At 24.3% G+C, this 14,713-nt stretch overlaps 1 protein-coding gene across 2 annotated transcripts; it reads right to left on the bottom strand.

The window, feature by feature from the left end:
• Positions 1 to 306: 306 nt before the first annotated feature.
• Positions 307 to 14,488, bottom strand: LOC122504089 (E3 ubiquitin-protein ligase RAD18-like). Of its 2 annotated transcripts, none has more exons than XM_043614986.1 (7): positions 14,289 to 14,488; positions 13,751 to 13,829; positions 9,148 to 9,742; positions 8,776 to 9,034; positions 8,641 to 8,701; positions 1,569 to 2,192; positions 307 to 926 (listed from the first exon to the last, which is right to left on the bottom strand). In XM_043614986.1, exons 1-7 carry the CDS (start codon positions 14,346 to 14,348, stop codon positions 433 to 435), a joined length of 2,172 nt encoding a protein of 723 aa, XP_043470921.1. In that variant the 5' UTR covers positions 14,349 to 14,488; the 3' UTR covers positions 307 to 432. The 2 variants fall into 2 exon arrangements, with proteins under 2 accessions (XP_043470921.1, XP_043470920.1); XM_043614985.1 differs by having other exon boundaries at positions 1,563 to 2,192.
• Between the last annotated feature and the right edge of the window lie 225 nt (positions 14,489 to 14,713).

Genomic DNA, 14,713 nt, shown 5'->3' on the forward strand with positions numbered 1-14,713 from the left:
AACAAATATACAAAAACTAATTGATCTGATTTTATATAATTATATACACACAAAAAATATTGACAAAATCTTATAGATTAGACAAAAAAAAGTGATTGCACTAAATACAAAAAAAATTTTTTTTTCGAAATTCTTGAAGAAAAAGTTAGTATTTCTCAGAAATAAACAATTTTCTTTTGTAACTCTTCTTCAAAATTGGTGCAAAATTAAATTTTAAATTTGATAAAATACATTAGTAATTAATTCTCACATCGCTAATTATTTTTAACATTTTTTTTCATTGATGATAACAAATAATTACTTGTCAAAAAAAAATATACGAAAAATAGTTCGTCAAGTTTTCTTTCTCTTTAAAGAATATTTACCCCTTGTTTCGTAGAAATTTTTTTTTTTTTCAATAAGTTAGGATAAATAGAAAAAGATTTTTAAAAATTAATTTTTCGTCGGTGTTTGAATATGTCGTCTACGCAAAATTCTTGTTGGTGTTTCTGGTTCTGATTCTGATTCAGTGCTATTGTGGGCTTTTCTTTTTCGTCGTTTTAAAATTTTTTCTGGCGATGATACAACTTCATCTATTGAACCATCGAGAGCAACTTGATAAATTGCTGTTTCATTATAAGCATTTTCTAAATGACGATTTAATTTTGTTGGCGTATTTTCTTCACTGGGAGAATATTTACGTGGACGACCACGTTTTCTTAATGGTCTATGAAATACATTATCAACATCTTCATTGTTCGGTTCATTTTCTTTGTCGGATGCTTTTTTATTTAAAAAATTTTCATCATAACTCTTATCAATTTCTGATTCATATTCTTCTTCATTATTAATGTCTGATTCAATTTGCTTTGTACTTATATCCAAATTCATTTTCATTTCCTTTTCATTCATTTCGGAATCATTCAAGTTCTCTTCGTTCTCAGCAACTGTAAAAAAAACTCTCTTTTCCGTTCATTCGCAAAATTAGAAAAAAAAATCATTTCACTAATAATTCAATTCAATTATTGATAAGGTGAATTACAGAATTCGAAATATTAAAAATTTTGTCGATTTAAATCCAGAGTCAATTAAGATTTTAATCGATGAAAGTTTCAACATTTTAGAATTTCAATTTATTGGAATATAAATTAATTAAAAATTTTTAAAAACTAGTTTTGATTGAAAATAATTGTTATATAAACAGTTGAAAATGAACTATTATAGGAATAGGTGAATATGTGCAAAAATTTAAAAAAGGTGAATCGTGATCTCTGTATTTAAAAAAAATTATTTCATGCTTCACATAATTTTCTTTTAAAATTGTATAAAGAGACAATTTTTTTTGTCTTAAAAATAAATAAAAAAAACAAAATAAATAAATTCGTAAATCTAAAATTTCTTTTTGTAAAAATCTCGTCTAGGTGAGAAATAAGTTTCCTATTATCTGTTCCAAAAAAGAACTTGTCAAATTAAAATAGAAAGAAATGTACAAATTGAAAACTAGCTACAAATAAAAATATCACATTGTATAATGAAAAATATTTGAGAATATAGAGTTATATTTTAGAGAGAAAATCACGTACCCTTACTTGTATTTGACTCGACACTCTCACTGGTCATATTTAAGGAAATATCTTTCAACTCCTCATCATTGTCAATACTCTCTAAAAGTCTATCAATCTCTTGAATATTATTTTCAACACAAGGTTTCGATATTCTTGGCTTTTTAAATATTTTCCTCGCTGAATTGTCACTTTTCTCCGGTGAATTAATAAAATTTCTTCTAACATTATTTGAAATTTCATCATTCAAATTTGCGGCTATTTGTTTATTTACATAAAGATTTAAAACAGTATTACTTTCTGAATCATTCGATGAGTCATCCAGTAATGAAGAAAATTGCATATCAGCCTGTAAATTATTTTTCTCCTCATAATTTGTATCGTCCTCATCTACTAAATTAATAATTTTGTCATTTTCTATATTCGAATCAGATTCAGTTATTGTTTGTCCGTCATTTGAATATCTTTGCTGATGACCGGAAGTTCCTGAATCTGAATCGTTTGATACATTTGCTACTGTTTCGGCAACGAGATCTTCATAGAGTGATGATAATTCGTTTTTTTCTTCTTCACTTGTTACTTTTTTTTTCCTTGGATTACGTTTTCTAACCTGCTCGATTAATTTGTTAAAACTGCTTTTGTTGGCTTCACCTAAAATTAATTAAAAATAGAAGATTATTTTATTATTTGCTTCTAATTAATTTTACAGGGTTGTCACAAAAATTTAATTTTGTGTTTCCCAGACTTTTGTCTGATTTACAGACAAAATTTTTACTCTTTCCCTGAGCCTAAAGAATATTCTGATTCAATCTAAAAATTATTAGATAGGTACTTCTTTTTTAAACAAATATTTAATCATTATTATTTTTGCATAAGAATTCAGATTTTCAAAAATTTCAAATTCAAACCTTTTTGAAATTCAACTACTTATAAGAATATTATTATAAAATATAAAGATATCGATCACTACGAATCTTCGTCTCGGAATGATCAATTTCTTCATGTTTTATAATAATTAATAATTGTGACAGAGACAGTTAAAACGAGCCGCTCTTTCCAACGCAATTCTCACAATTTCACTTCAAAGTTAGGTACTTCAACAAAAAACAGTGCAAAAAAACCAACTTGGTAAACTTCGAAATCGTTTTTCTCGAAATCTTTTTTTCGGGCTGTAGGTCCCTTTTAACTGTCCCTGTCACAATTAAAGTTAACTGAGTGATAAAATCATTATTTTAAATTATAAGAATATTTTTACTGTAACTTCTTTAAAAATATTTTCATCATTTCAATTCAATTATTATTTTCTACAATTTTTAACTAAAATTCTTCTCTAAATCAACTATTTTTAATAATATAATATAATAATATAATATTACCCTAAAATTATAAATCCAAACAAAATAGCAGCACAATATTTTTAATAATTTTTGAAAAAGTTCTTTGAGAATTTTCAAATCCATATTGATTGCAATTCAATTTTACGTGAAATTTTGATTATTCGGAAGTTCTTCAATTATATATTAGAAAATAAAAACTTTAAATAATTTCAAAAAGAAATTCAATTAAACTTTTTCAAAAAAATTCATTCTACAAAATTGTTAGCTGAAATATGAAAATTTCGAATTTTCAGATTTTAACCTTTAAAGTGCTAAGTGTTGAAAAATCACGCTCAGTGCTAACCCCGGTCTGTCAGACCGCTATTCCCTTTTGACAGTTTTTTAGTCATTTATAATTTTTAAAAGACAACTATTATAAATATTTTTTACTTTCTAACAAAAAAAGTCATTTCTGTATTATGCATTTATTTATTTTATTTATTTTATAAATCGACGGCTCCCGTTGATATGATCTTGTTTCAATTGTCAAAATAATAAAATCGTCTTTGGAGCTCAGTTCAATATGATCTCTATTCAATTGTCAATTTAATATAATCTCGCAAAAGTTTCCGTGTAATAAAATCTTAATTCAGAGTAATTTTAAATTCACTTAAAAAATAAAATATTAATTCGTTCTTAATACTATTTTTTGTTTTATAATGATTAAATAGTGATTAATAAAATAAAATATAGAAAAATAAATAAAGAAAATTATAAAATAAATAAAAAACGATATAAATAAATTAATTTTTAACAATTAATATAAGAAATAAAAATTAGAAAAAATAAAGAAAATAATAAAATTATACGAAACTAATTAATTATAAAAATACTAAATAAACTAAAATTAAGTAAAATTTCGTTACGTTACGTTTTAATTATATTTTATATTGTTAATAATTATTATTTGAAATTTCTTTGATTTATTTTATTAATTTTACTATTATTGTAGGTTAATTATTGTATTTATAACAATATTTATTTTTTATTATTTATATTACCTACATTATACCTAAAAAATAATTTCAGTTGAAAAATGTAGTGTAATATAATTCTTAATATATTTGTTTAAAAAAATATAGATAATACCCATTTTATTATACTTTGTTTTTTTTTATTTAATTAATTTTATTATTTTTTGCAATATTATTTCATACTTTTTAATGAATAATGAATTTTATTAATTAAAATTAGTTAGTTTACTATTTTTATTATTATCTAGATTTGTATAATTTTATTATTTATTTTTCGATTTAATTAATGATTGAAAAGTATGAAATAATATTACAAACGAATTAATATTTTATAGTTAATAATTTATTATTTTTCTGATATTTTTAATAGTTTTAATAATTTTCTTCATTTATTTTTCTATATTTTATTTTATTAATCATTATTTAATCATTATACAACCTAAAATAATATTAAAAACAAATTAATATTTTATTTTTTAAGTGAATTTAAAATTACGCTGAATTAAGATTTTATTACACGGAAACTTTTGCGAGATTATATTAAATTGACAATTGAATAGAGATCATATTGAACTGAGCGCCAAAGACGATTTTATTATTTTGACAATTGAAACAAGATCATATCAACGGGAGCCGTCGAAATGCAGTCTATGAGAACTATCAGTAGAACTAGCTGCGCGTCAAGTTGCGCAGACGTCACTCATGGGAATATACTGGAATATACTTTCACTTAAAGCTAACCCCGGTCTCACAGACCGCTATACTTCAAATATTTATTTATATTACAAAATTTAACGAATAAAAATTTTTGAAAAAGTTGTCTCCTAACAGATTTTCATAAAATATGAAGCTACTAAAAAGTTCAAGTTCTTATTATACTTTGAAAAAAAGTTACAAGCAAAGAAAATTTTAATAGCGGTCTGTCAGACCGGCATAGCACTTTAAAGGTTAATTTGAAACCCTTTCAAAATTCAATTATTTTTAAAAATTCACGCTATAATTGCTTCAATATTCAATTATCTAAAATTTTTACTAAAATTCACTTTTAAATCAATTTCTATTAGAAAATTCTACGAGAATTCAATTACTGAAATACAAAAATAAATAATTTATTGAATAATTGAATGTTTCTTGAAATTGAATTGTCATAAAGAATTTTATCAACAAATTTTTAAATAATTGAATTTTTTCGACGAATTTTAATAAAAATTTTAAGAATAAAATTGTATTAAAAATAATTGAAACTCTGTGTGATGAGTTTTATTATTTCTGAAAATAATTGAATTCTTGCAATGAATTTTATTATTTATGAAAATAATTGAATTCTTGCGAAAAAGTTAATTTATTTTTTTTTAAATAATTGAACTCTTTTCGGAAATTTTTTATTAAAATAGGAAATATTGAAAATAATTGAATTTCGAAAATTTTTTAAATATAATTGAATCATTTGAAAAAATTTTTGAAAATAATTGAACCTTTTGAAAGAATTTAAAAAAAATTTGTTGAATTGTTTCTAAGAATTTTAGGTGTTAAAATTTTAAGAATAATTTGTTTATTCCAACTATTAGCGAATATTAAGTAGTGCTAATTCTCAAACATAGAAAAAGTAGCTTTTAGTGTCACAAATCTAAAAAAAGTATCCAAATTGTAGCAAATAGTAGAAAAAGTAGTAAATAGTAGGTTTGCAGTAGATGAGAGCTAAGTCTGCATTAGTAAAAATCTTTATTAATTCGAATTTAATTCTCGTATTGAATTTTATTAAAATTTGTGAAAATAATTAAATTGTTTTTAAGAATTTTATTAAAATTATATTCAAATTCTTTGAATTCATCTAAAGAATTAAAATCCTTTAGAGTCATTCCATTATATTTCGACTAAAGTCGTTGCCGACTAATTTTAAAAAATTGTAATATTTTGCAGGAATGATTTTAAAGATATTAGGATCACCGAACAAAAAGAATTTTTTAAATATTTTTTATATTTATTGTAAAATAAGCATCTAAAGTATATGAAGTCGTAAAAACTGACACTTTTTCATCTATTAGAAAATATTAAAGAAAACACATAATTTACTATAAAAACGTAAAAAAATTATTAGAATTTATTAAGAATGAATTATTTTATTATTATAAATTGATAGAAACAATTATTAATAAGAAATATTAAATAAAAAGTAATTTTAAAGTTTACATGGAAAATAACCTATTTTTGCAAATTTCATTCACTAAATATGAGAAAGAGAAATCATTAAATTGGATAAAACCTTATGAAATATAAAGTACCTGTGATTAACTTTTAGTTTTTCTAATCACTTTCTTCCTGTTTTCTTCACAAATATTAAAAAATAAGCAATTAAAATTGGCACTTTGCTTACTTTCACGATTTTCAAATGTAAATAACTTTTGCCTAGAAAAATGAAAAATTACGAAAATTGGGCAATAATTAATTCATCACTAGATACACTTACTGGAAAAAGATTTTCTTTGGTCCCGAAGCTATTTCTCGAATTAATTAACTTTAAACTTTTTACTATTTTTATCAGGTTAATACATGTGATTTCTTTAAAACTGAAGTTGGTTCAAAACGATTAAACAAGAAGAGCTAACTTCGTCCTTTAAAAAATTATTGCCCAATTTTCGTAATTTTTCATTTTTCTGGGCAGAAGTTATTTACATTTTAAAATCATGAAAATAAGCAAAGTGCCAATTTTAATTGCTTATTTTTTAATATTTGTGAAGAAAACAGGAAGAAAGTGATAAGAAAAACTAAAAGTTAATCACAGGTACTTTATATTTCATAAAGTTTTATCCAATTTAATGATTTCTCTTTCTCATATTTAGTGAATGAAATTTGCAAAAATAGGTTATTTTCCATGTAAACTTTAAAATTATTTTTTATTTAATATTTCTTATTAATAATTGTTTCTATCAATTTATAATAATAAAATAATTCATTCTTAATAAATTCTAATAATTTTTTTACGTTTTTATAGTAAATTATGTGTTTTCTTTAATATTTTCTATTAGATGAAAAAGTGTCAGTTTTTACGACTTCATATACTTTAGATGCTTATTTTACAATAAATATAAAAAATATTTAAAAAATTCTTTTTGTTCGGTGATCCTAATATCTTTAAAATCATTCCTGCAAAATATTACAATTTTTTAAAATTAGTCGGCAACGACTTTAGTCGAAATATAATGGAATGACTCTTTAGATTTAAATTTTTCAAAATAATTGTATTCCTTTGAAAAATTCCATTAAAATTTTATTAAAAATAATTGAATTCTTTCGATTAAGTTAATAAATGAATTTTTAAAAATTTTGTATCTGAAGTTATTCAAGATTTGCTAGTTACTTATAAAAATTATAAACACTACTTTTATAAGTTTCAATTATTTTTTTAATTATTAAATAAAATTATTTGCTAAATAATTTATAAATAACAATTTTCTTCAAGAATTAAATTACACTGAACTCTTGCTGTAATGGACTCGAATGTGCTGTGGTCCATTACAGCAAGAGTACCCTTGAAGCAAGGGCACAATGACATTCAGGGCCATATGAAGATTTAAAACATAGATTCTAAATAATTTTTTTTTATTTTCTTTAAATGCACAAATTTTTAACTAAAAGCAAGTAATTAAGGAATGGAAACATAATTTTGGAAAATATTTTTTTTTTTAAATGACTGAACAGCTCATAAAATAATAAAAAATTGAAAATAAGATTTTAGTGGGGAGACTGTGCACCCGCAAAATTTAAAAAATAATACTTTGTTGGTGGCGCTAGTCGCCGAGCTCAGCGACCCCGTTTCCCCGCTCACCACTTCATCTACAAACTAGTCCATTACAGCAACGTCCATTACAGCAAGAGTTCAGTGTATTTAAAATAAATTCAATTTCAATTCTGTAAAGTTCAATTATTGATAGAAATAGATAGAATTTAAAGTTAAATAAAATATTTTCAATATAACAAAATTGAGACATTTTTTTTATAAATTCTGGAAATTTTATAGTTTTTCAGTACTTTTAATAAAATTCCCTGACTTTTCCCTGAACTGTAGCAACCCTGTTTTAATAATTAAATACTTAACTATTAAATCTTTAAGGGGGTATTCTGGTCTAGAGGCCTCAATTTTAAAAGTTATGAACTGGTGAAGTGGGAATTGAAAAAAATTCTTGTTGACACGATAACTCAAAATCTACTCAACCGATTTACTTCAAATTTTGCAGAAATGTTCTTAGTATATCTCTTTATGGTCGGAACCTTGGATTTTGAAAAATATTTTTTTTTACTATTTTTAAAAAATTCAAAAAAGTTAAAAAACAGAATCAAAAACAGCATTTTTTTAAATCGTCGCCATTTTGCTAAAAAATTTTATTTTTTCTTTTCCAAGGTACCGACCATAGCGAAGCCTTTAATAATCAAGAATTTCTTTGAGTTTTTTGTTTTAGAACATTACAAAAGTCTCCACACTGTCAACCAGTACGCACTTTCTTTTTTTCAGTCCCCACTTCATCAGTTTATAACTTTTAAATTTTTTTATTATTTTGTTTCCTAATTTTTTTCTGTACTCTTTAAACATTAATAAACAACTTGCAAGAAAAGTAAATACTAAAAATGTTAAACTTTCTTTTTTATTCTACTCGGAAAAACGCCTGAAATTGAGGCCTATAGACCAGAATACTCCCTTAAATTACATGTAAAATTTAATAAAAAAATAAGTTTTTCTAAAAAAGTACTTACAGTAATTTTCGTTTTGTCCCTTAACTGGCTTGACGACTATTGGCTTGCTGAATGTCAGAACCTAGAGAGAATAAAAAATGTTGTAATGAAGAGCTAAATATCTTTTTTTAAAATTATTTGAATTATTTTATTTACATTTCCAGTAGTTGGTAGTACGGCCTTCGTTTCCATTTTTTCTTCGTCCTCGCATTGTTTAACAATTTCCGCAATTGGTCGTTGAACAGTTTTGTCACGCTCAGCGTTGTAAAGAATGTAGAATCTATTAAGTCGTCCTTTTAATGCTTTTGAATCGCCAACAGTTGAACATCCAAAGTCTTTCAATCTTCTTCGTAATTCAGAATCTTTCATTAAATTAAGAACGAGTTTTGGTATTTGCTTCAATTTTGGTTCAAGTCTGAAATTTCAAGTAGAAATTGAGAAGAAAAAAATTAATATTGTAAAAAATTTAGTAGTTGATTTTTAAATTAAAAAAATGTATAAAAAATATTGTTTTGAGAAAATACTCACGATACTGGTCCGGAAGTATTATTCTGTCGTTTTAAACAGTCGTCTAAATGTCTATTAATATGTGTTTCAGAGACATTAACACTACAAACTGGACATGGAACAGTGGGTCCAATATTTTCCTTTTTGCCGACAATTTTGAAACGTACGGGGTTATTAAAAATTGGCGCAATTCCACTAGTTCCAGGACTGAATAAATGCTTCTCGATATTTTCTCCATGCGCTGTTGAATCAATTTTCGATGGTGTTTGAGGACTTGCTGCGCCCATTTGATTTATTCGATTTGCCCGAACAGGTGTTGTGGCATCTTCATTTCTAAAATTACTGGGACTTTTGCAAATTGATTTTGGAGTGGACATTACTTGATTGAGTCGAGATTTTACTGGTGATAGATTTTCTGTTGTCCCTCGACGTTCGAGTGACGGTCTCGTTGGAAGTCCTTTCATGCATAATTTCAAATTCTCGCGTACCTTTAAAAAACTTTGTTTAATATTATCCAAACTTCTATTCACTCGGAGATCGGTGTCATGAACTTGATTGAAACAAGCGGGACACTCGTTTTTGAAATTGAGATATCTCCTTATGCACAGGGTGCAATCTGAAAAAGAAAAATGTATTTTATCAAAGGTGAAAGAAGTTGGCTTTAAATTAAAAACATATTTTATATTTCCTTTGGTTCTCATTCTACTAAAATAATTATTGTAATTAAATAAATTAAATTAAAACTATATTAATAAAATAATTTATTTTTCACTAATGAATAACTTGTATAACTAATTATCTAAAATTTTAACTGAAATTCAATTTTAAATCAATTGTTATTAAAAAGTTGTACAATAATTCAATTATTGAATAATTGAATATTTCTTAAAATTTAATGCTTATAAAGAGCTTTATCTAACTTTTTTTACAAAATGGAATTGTTACGAAGAATTTTATTACAATTTTTGAAAATAATTGAATTTTTTCAAGAAATTTAATTAAAAATGTATTGAAAATAATTATTAAATTCTAATAAATAAATTATATCAAATTTTTTTTAAATAATTCAATTGCTTTCAAGAATTCTAATACAATTTTTAAGAAAAATGGCATTTTTTTGAGGTGTTCATTTACAATTGATTTAAAAATAATTGCGAAATCTTGTGATGAGTTTTATTATATTTCTGAAAATAAACGAATTCTTCCAAAGAATTTTATTATTTATAAAAATAATTGAATTCTTGAGAAGAACTTCCTTAAATTTTTTATAAATAATTGAATTCTCGCGAAGTACTTTATTAAAATTTTTAAAATAATTGAATTCTTGCGAAGAATTTTATAAGAATCTTTTTGAATAATTGAATTTTCTCGAAATATTCAATACTTTTTGATAAACTAATATTTAAAAACCTATTGTTATTTACTTTTTCCACGAGAATTAAAATTTCAAATAATTGCAGTGAAAACTTCTTGAAATTTATTTATTTCTAAAAGTTACAATTCACGGTGGTCTTCAAGCACTTTTAGGTTTACCTAAAATGAGTCAAAATTGTGCTAACGCAGTTTTATCTGGAATCGTCCCAAGATTCCAAATTTTCATTTCCGAAAATCGTAGCTGATTCTTTTTTCGAAAAAAACATATATCTGAAATGTCACCTTGAGTGGACCGCCTACGCTTTTTTTCTAAAAAATTCTTTATGAAAGCAAATTAATCGGAGGTTTCTATTCCAAGCTTTAGTTTAAATCCCTAGATAAGTGTTTATACCATAATAGTTTTGATTTTTTTTATTGGAAAAAACAATTGACTTTTAAAAAAAGCTAATTTTTAAGGAATGAAAAAAGTGTAACCTTGAGTGGACCACTCCTAAAAAATTGTAAAAGTTATTCTAAATTCTTTAATGTATTTAATTTAATATTTCTGATATATTGAAACAAAATTTATGCTTATGCAGCTTCAGACCATATATGTGTCGCAATGTTTACAAGTGAAACCATTTTTAATAATTTTGTCACATATCACATCAATATCACAAAAAAATTAATAAAGAACATAAATCATAGTTTCAAACTAATTTATTGTCAATTTATATCTAAAAAATGTTAAACTGACATTAAAAATGGAAAAAACAGGCAGTCCACTCATGGTGACAAACAACTTTTTATGGCAGCCACCACAATTTTTTTTGAGTCAAAATTATCACTAAATTAAACTAAGACAATCAATTTCAATGTCCAAAGTAGTAGGAAAAAAATAAGTTACCTTTTAAAACTTAAATTTTACACTTCCAAATCACTTTACTCATTGAAAGAGCGACTTCTTTTTTGGTTTGTGTTCTCAAAAATGCGTTACATCAAACGGTAACGTATATGATTTTAAATTGTTATATTACTTAAAAATAATAAACAATTATTTATTTATTACTTTTTCTAGTGTCATTGATACCTATAGTATGTAAATAATGATATAAAAGAATTTATTTCATAATTTAAATAACATATTTCTATTTTTTGCTAAAACTTTCACGACCCAACGTTGGGTCGCAAACAGTCTGGGCCATCTTTTTTCACGACCCAACGTTGGGTCGCAAACAGGCAACGGGTTAAAACTCATTTAACACATCAGGCCCATTTCGGGACTTTTTGGAAACTCTCCTCTATATTATAAGGTATAAATAAATTTTAAAAAATTTTTTTTAAATCCGGCCCAAAGTTAAAAACAATTAATTTGTTTATAAAAAAAAATTTTTGTTTACATTTCTTAAAACTCGAAAGAAAACTAAAACTTTCATTTTTTGACAACTTTTTCCTAAACTCAATATTTTCGGAATTATAAGCTACTGAATATAGATCTACAATTACAAGTCAAAAATTTCGAAAATTCATAACTCGAAAATTTGTACAATTAAACAAAAATAAAAAAATACGAATCTAATTTGTTTCGATACAGAATAGAGTAAAAATATTTTTTGTCCGATTTTAAGAGGTGGAATTGCCCATATATATATGTTTTTTTCGAAAAAAGAATCAGCTACGATTTTCGGAAATGAAAATTTGGAATTACTTAAAATTCCTGCGTTTAATGCTTCAAATATTTAAGAGGAGACCCCACCTTAATTTTGACCCCTTTAAAATAAAATTATTAAACGAGGTAATATTTTTTTTCTTGCATCATTTTTAACCTGAAAACATATAAGATGGTCAAAAATATTTAATTTTAATTTTTGAAGAGGTTAGAATTTTTTCCTTCTGACCTATTGCATATTATTGCAAATCCATGCGAGAAGTTGTTTAGAATGGTAAAATATGCATGGAAAAAAATTTTTGTTAAAAAATATTAAAAGCTGTAAGAGAAGATCGATTTTTAATATTCAAATCTTTAAATTTTGCCGAAATTTCGAAAGCCGTAAATCTTTAATTTTTTTCCAAATTGTGTATATTTACGTAATTTGATGCTATTATTAAAAAAACATTGTTAAAATTTATATTTAGCTCATTTTCGTGGTAAATTCCATAAAAATCATAGTCCGAAGCTTTTATGGTATACTTTATATATACCGAAATAAATGCAAAAAGCCATGATTTTTATAGTTTTTACCATGAAAATGAGCTAATCGTCAATTTTAACGATGTTTTTTCGACTCAGAGCATCAAATTGGAAAAAAATAAAGGTTCAGGACTTCCGAAATTTTATTTTAAAGGGGTCAAAATTAAGGTGGTGTCTCCCCTTAATTATTCTCAAAAATTTTAAGTGAAATTCTTTTCAATCAATTCCTATCAAAATTCGTCTTTGAGAATTGAATTATTTAAATGTAATAATTTTTGTAAAATTCAATTATTTTCCAAATTTTTAGTTACAATTCTCCAAAAATACAATAATTTTTAAAAGTGAAAAAATAAAGTTCTTTCAATTTATAAATGTGATAAAATTTCCAATTGGGGAGCGTTCGCAAATGATGTCACGCTTTTGAGGGGAGGGGGGGGGGTCTCTACTAAACGTGACACAATGTATCTTCACATGTGAAATTGCATGAAATTGCATGACAGGGGGAGGGTGGGGGGTCCAAAACCTCGAAAAATTGCGTGACATCATTTGTGAACGCTCCCTTGTACAAATTAAAAAAACAAATTTCGGGAATAAAACTGTCTTCAAAAAATTTTAATAGTTTTTGTTAAAAAAACCTATTTTTTCATAATTTCCAAATAAATTATTTCAATCTTGTAAAATAAATATTGAAATACTTATTGTTATTTATTTGCCCACGTGAATTAAAAATTTAAAATTATTTTCAATTATTTTTTAGAATTTTAGAAAAATATTATTCAAACCTTTTAATTTTTAAGGAAACTAACAAATTAATAATTTTTATATTTAAATATTATTGGTTTTACAGTAATTAAAATTTCAAAGATTTCAATTTATTAACTTTTTGAAATTTAACAAAAATAAATAATTCATAAAATTTAAGTTTTTTAATACTTTTATTTTTTTCCAGTAGTTTGAGTTAAATTTTTTTACTTCACTTATTTTATTATTTACGAATTTAGTGTTAAACTTTTGACACTTTTGACAAAACAATAAATTTAGAATCAAAAACCAGTAATAAATAGAAATAAATTATCTTACAATTGTGTGAACAAGGAGTCATCACTGCTGTTTGCATATATTCGTAGCATATTCCACATGTTAACGATTCTTCAATAGTCTAGAAATAAAAAATTTCAATTATCAATAATTTGATCAATTCTTTAATAATTTATCATTAACAGTTCAGTAAATTTAAATTTTATAACTAAACAATTCATGTAATTTATAATTGTTTTCAGTTTTTAAATGAATTTGATGTCATTTTAATAAGTCGTTCATGATTTAAAGCTTAAAGGTCATTAATTACCGCTAAGTGTCTTAATACCCATTACGAAAATATTGATATGAAGCATTGTCAATATAATGTAAATAATAAACAAAACACCAAATTTTATCAAAAAGCTATATAAACATTTTTTCTTACATGGTTAAAGGATATGCTTAATATTTACAATTACGACCAAGTAAAAATAATTATAATTTTTCTATTTTAGACGTTAATTGTTATATAGCAAATAATAGAATTTAACCTAAAAATTGTTATTATTGCTTTTCTCTATAACAAAAGAATACGTACTTTAAGTTCCGCAAATTCCTCAGGCCAGAGATTTTCTGAATTTTCCACTGAATTATCCATTATTAAATACAAGAAAAGATTATTAAATTTTTCAAATAGAAAATAAACAACAAATAAACATTTAATGCATTTAATTGTCAGTTTTTTCCAAATGACTGATGAAAAAGCGCGGGATGCTTAAGGTACTGCGCACACAGTTGATTATTTCTACCTCGACGTTGATTGGTTACACGGGTTAGGCACAACATTCTGGACAAAATATTTAAAGAAAACTAAAAATTTTATAAAAAAAAATGTAGAAAATTTTTCAACAAATGTGTAGAATAAAATTGTATGGCTACATAAGAATTATTTGAAATTGACCTAATTTAGAAAAAGAGTTTAAAAGTAATAAAAATTTATGGAAAAAAATAAACGGATCGATA

This window comes from Leptopilina heterotoma, unplaced genomic scaffold, assembly GCF_015476425.1.
Source record: "Leptopilina heterotoma isolate Lh14 unplaced genomic scaffold, ASM1547642v1 Lhet_278, whole genome shotgun sequence".
In the NCBI taxonomy this organism is placed as follows: domain Eukaryota; kingdom Metazoa; phylum Arthropoda; class Insecta; order Hymenoptera; family Figitidae; genus Leptopilina; species Leptopilina heterotoma.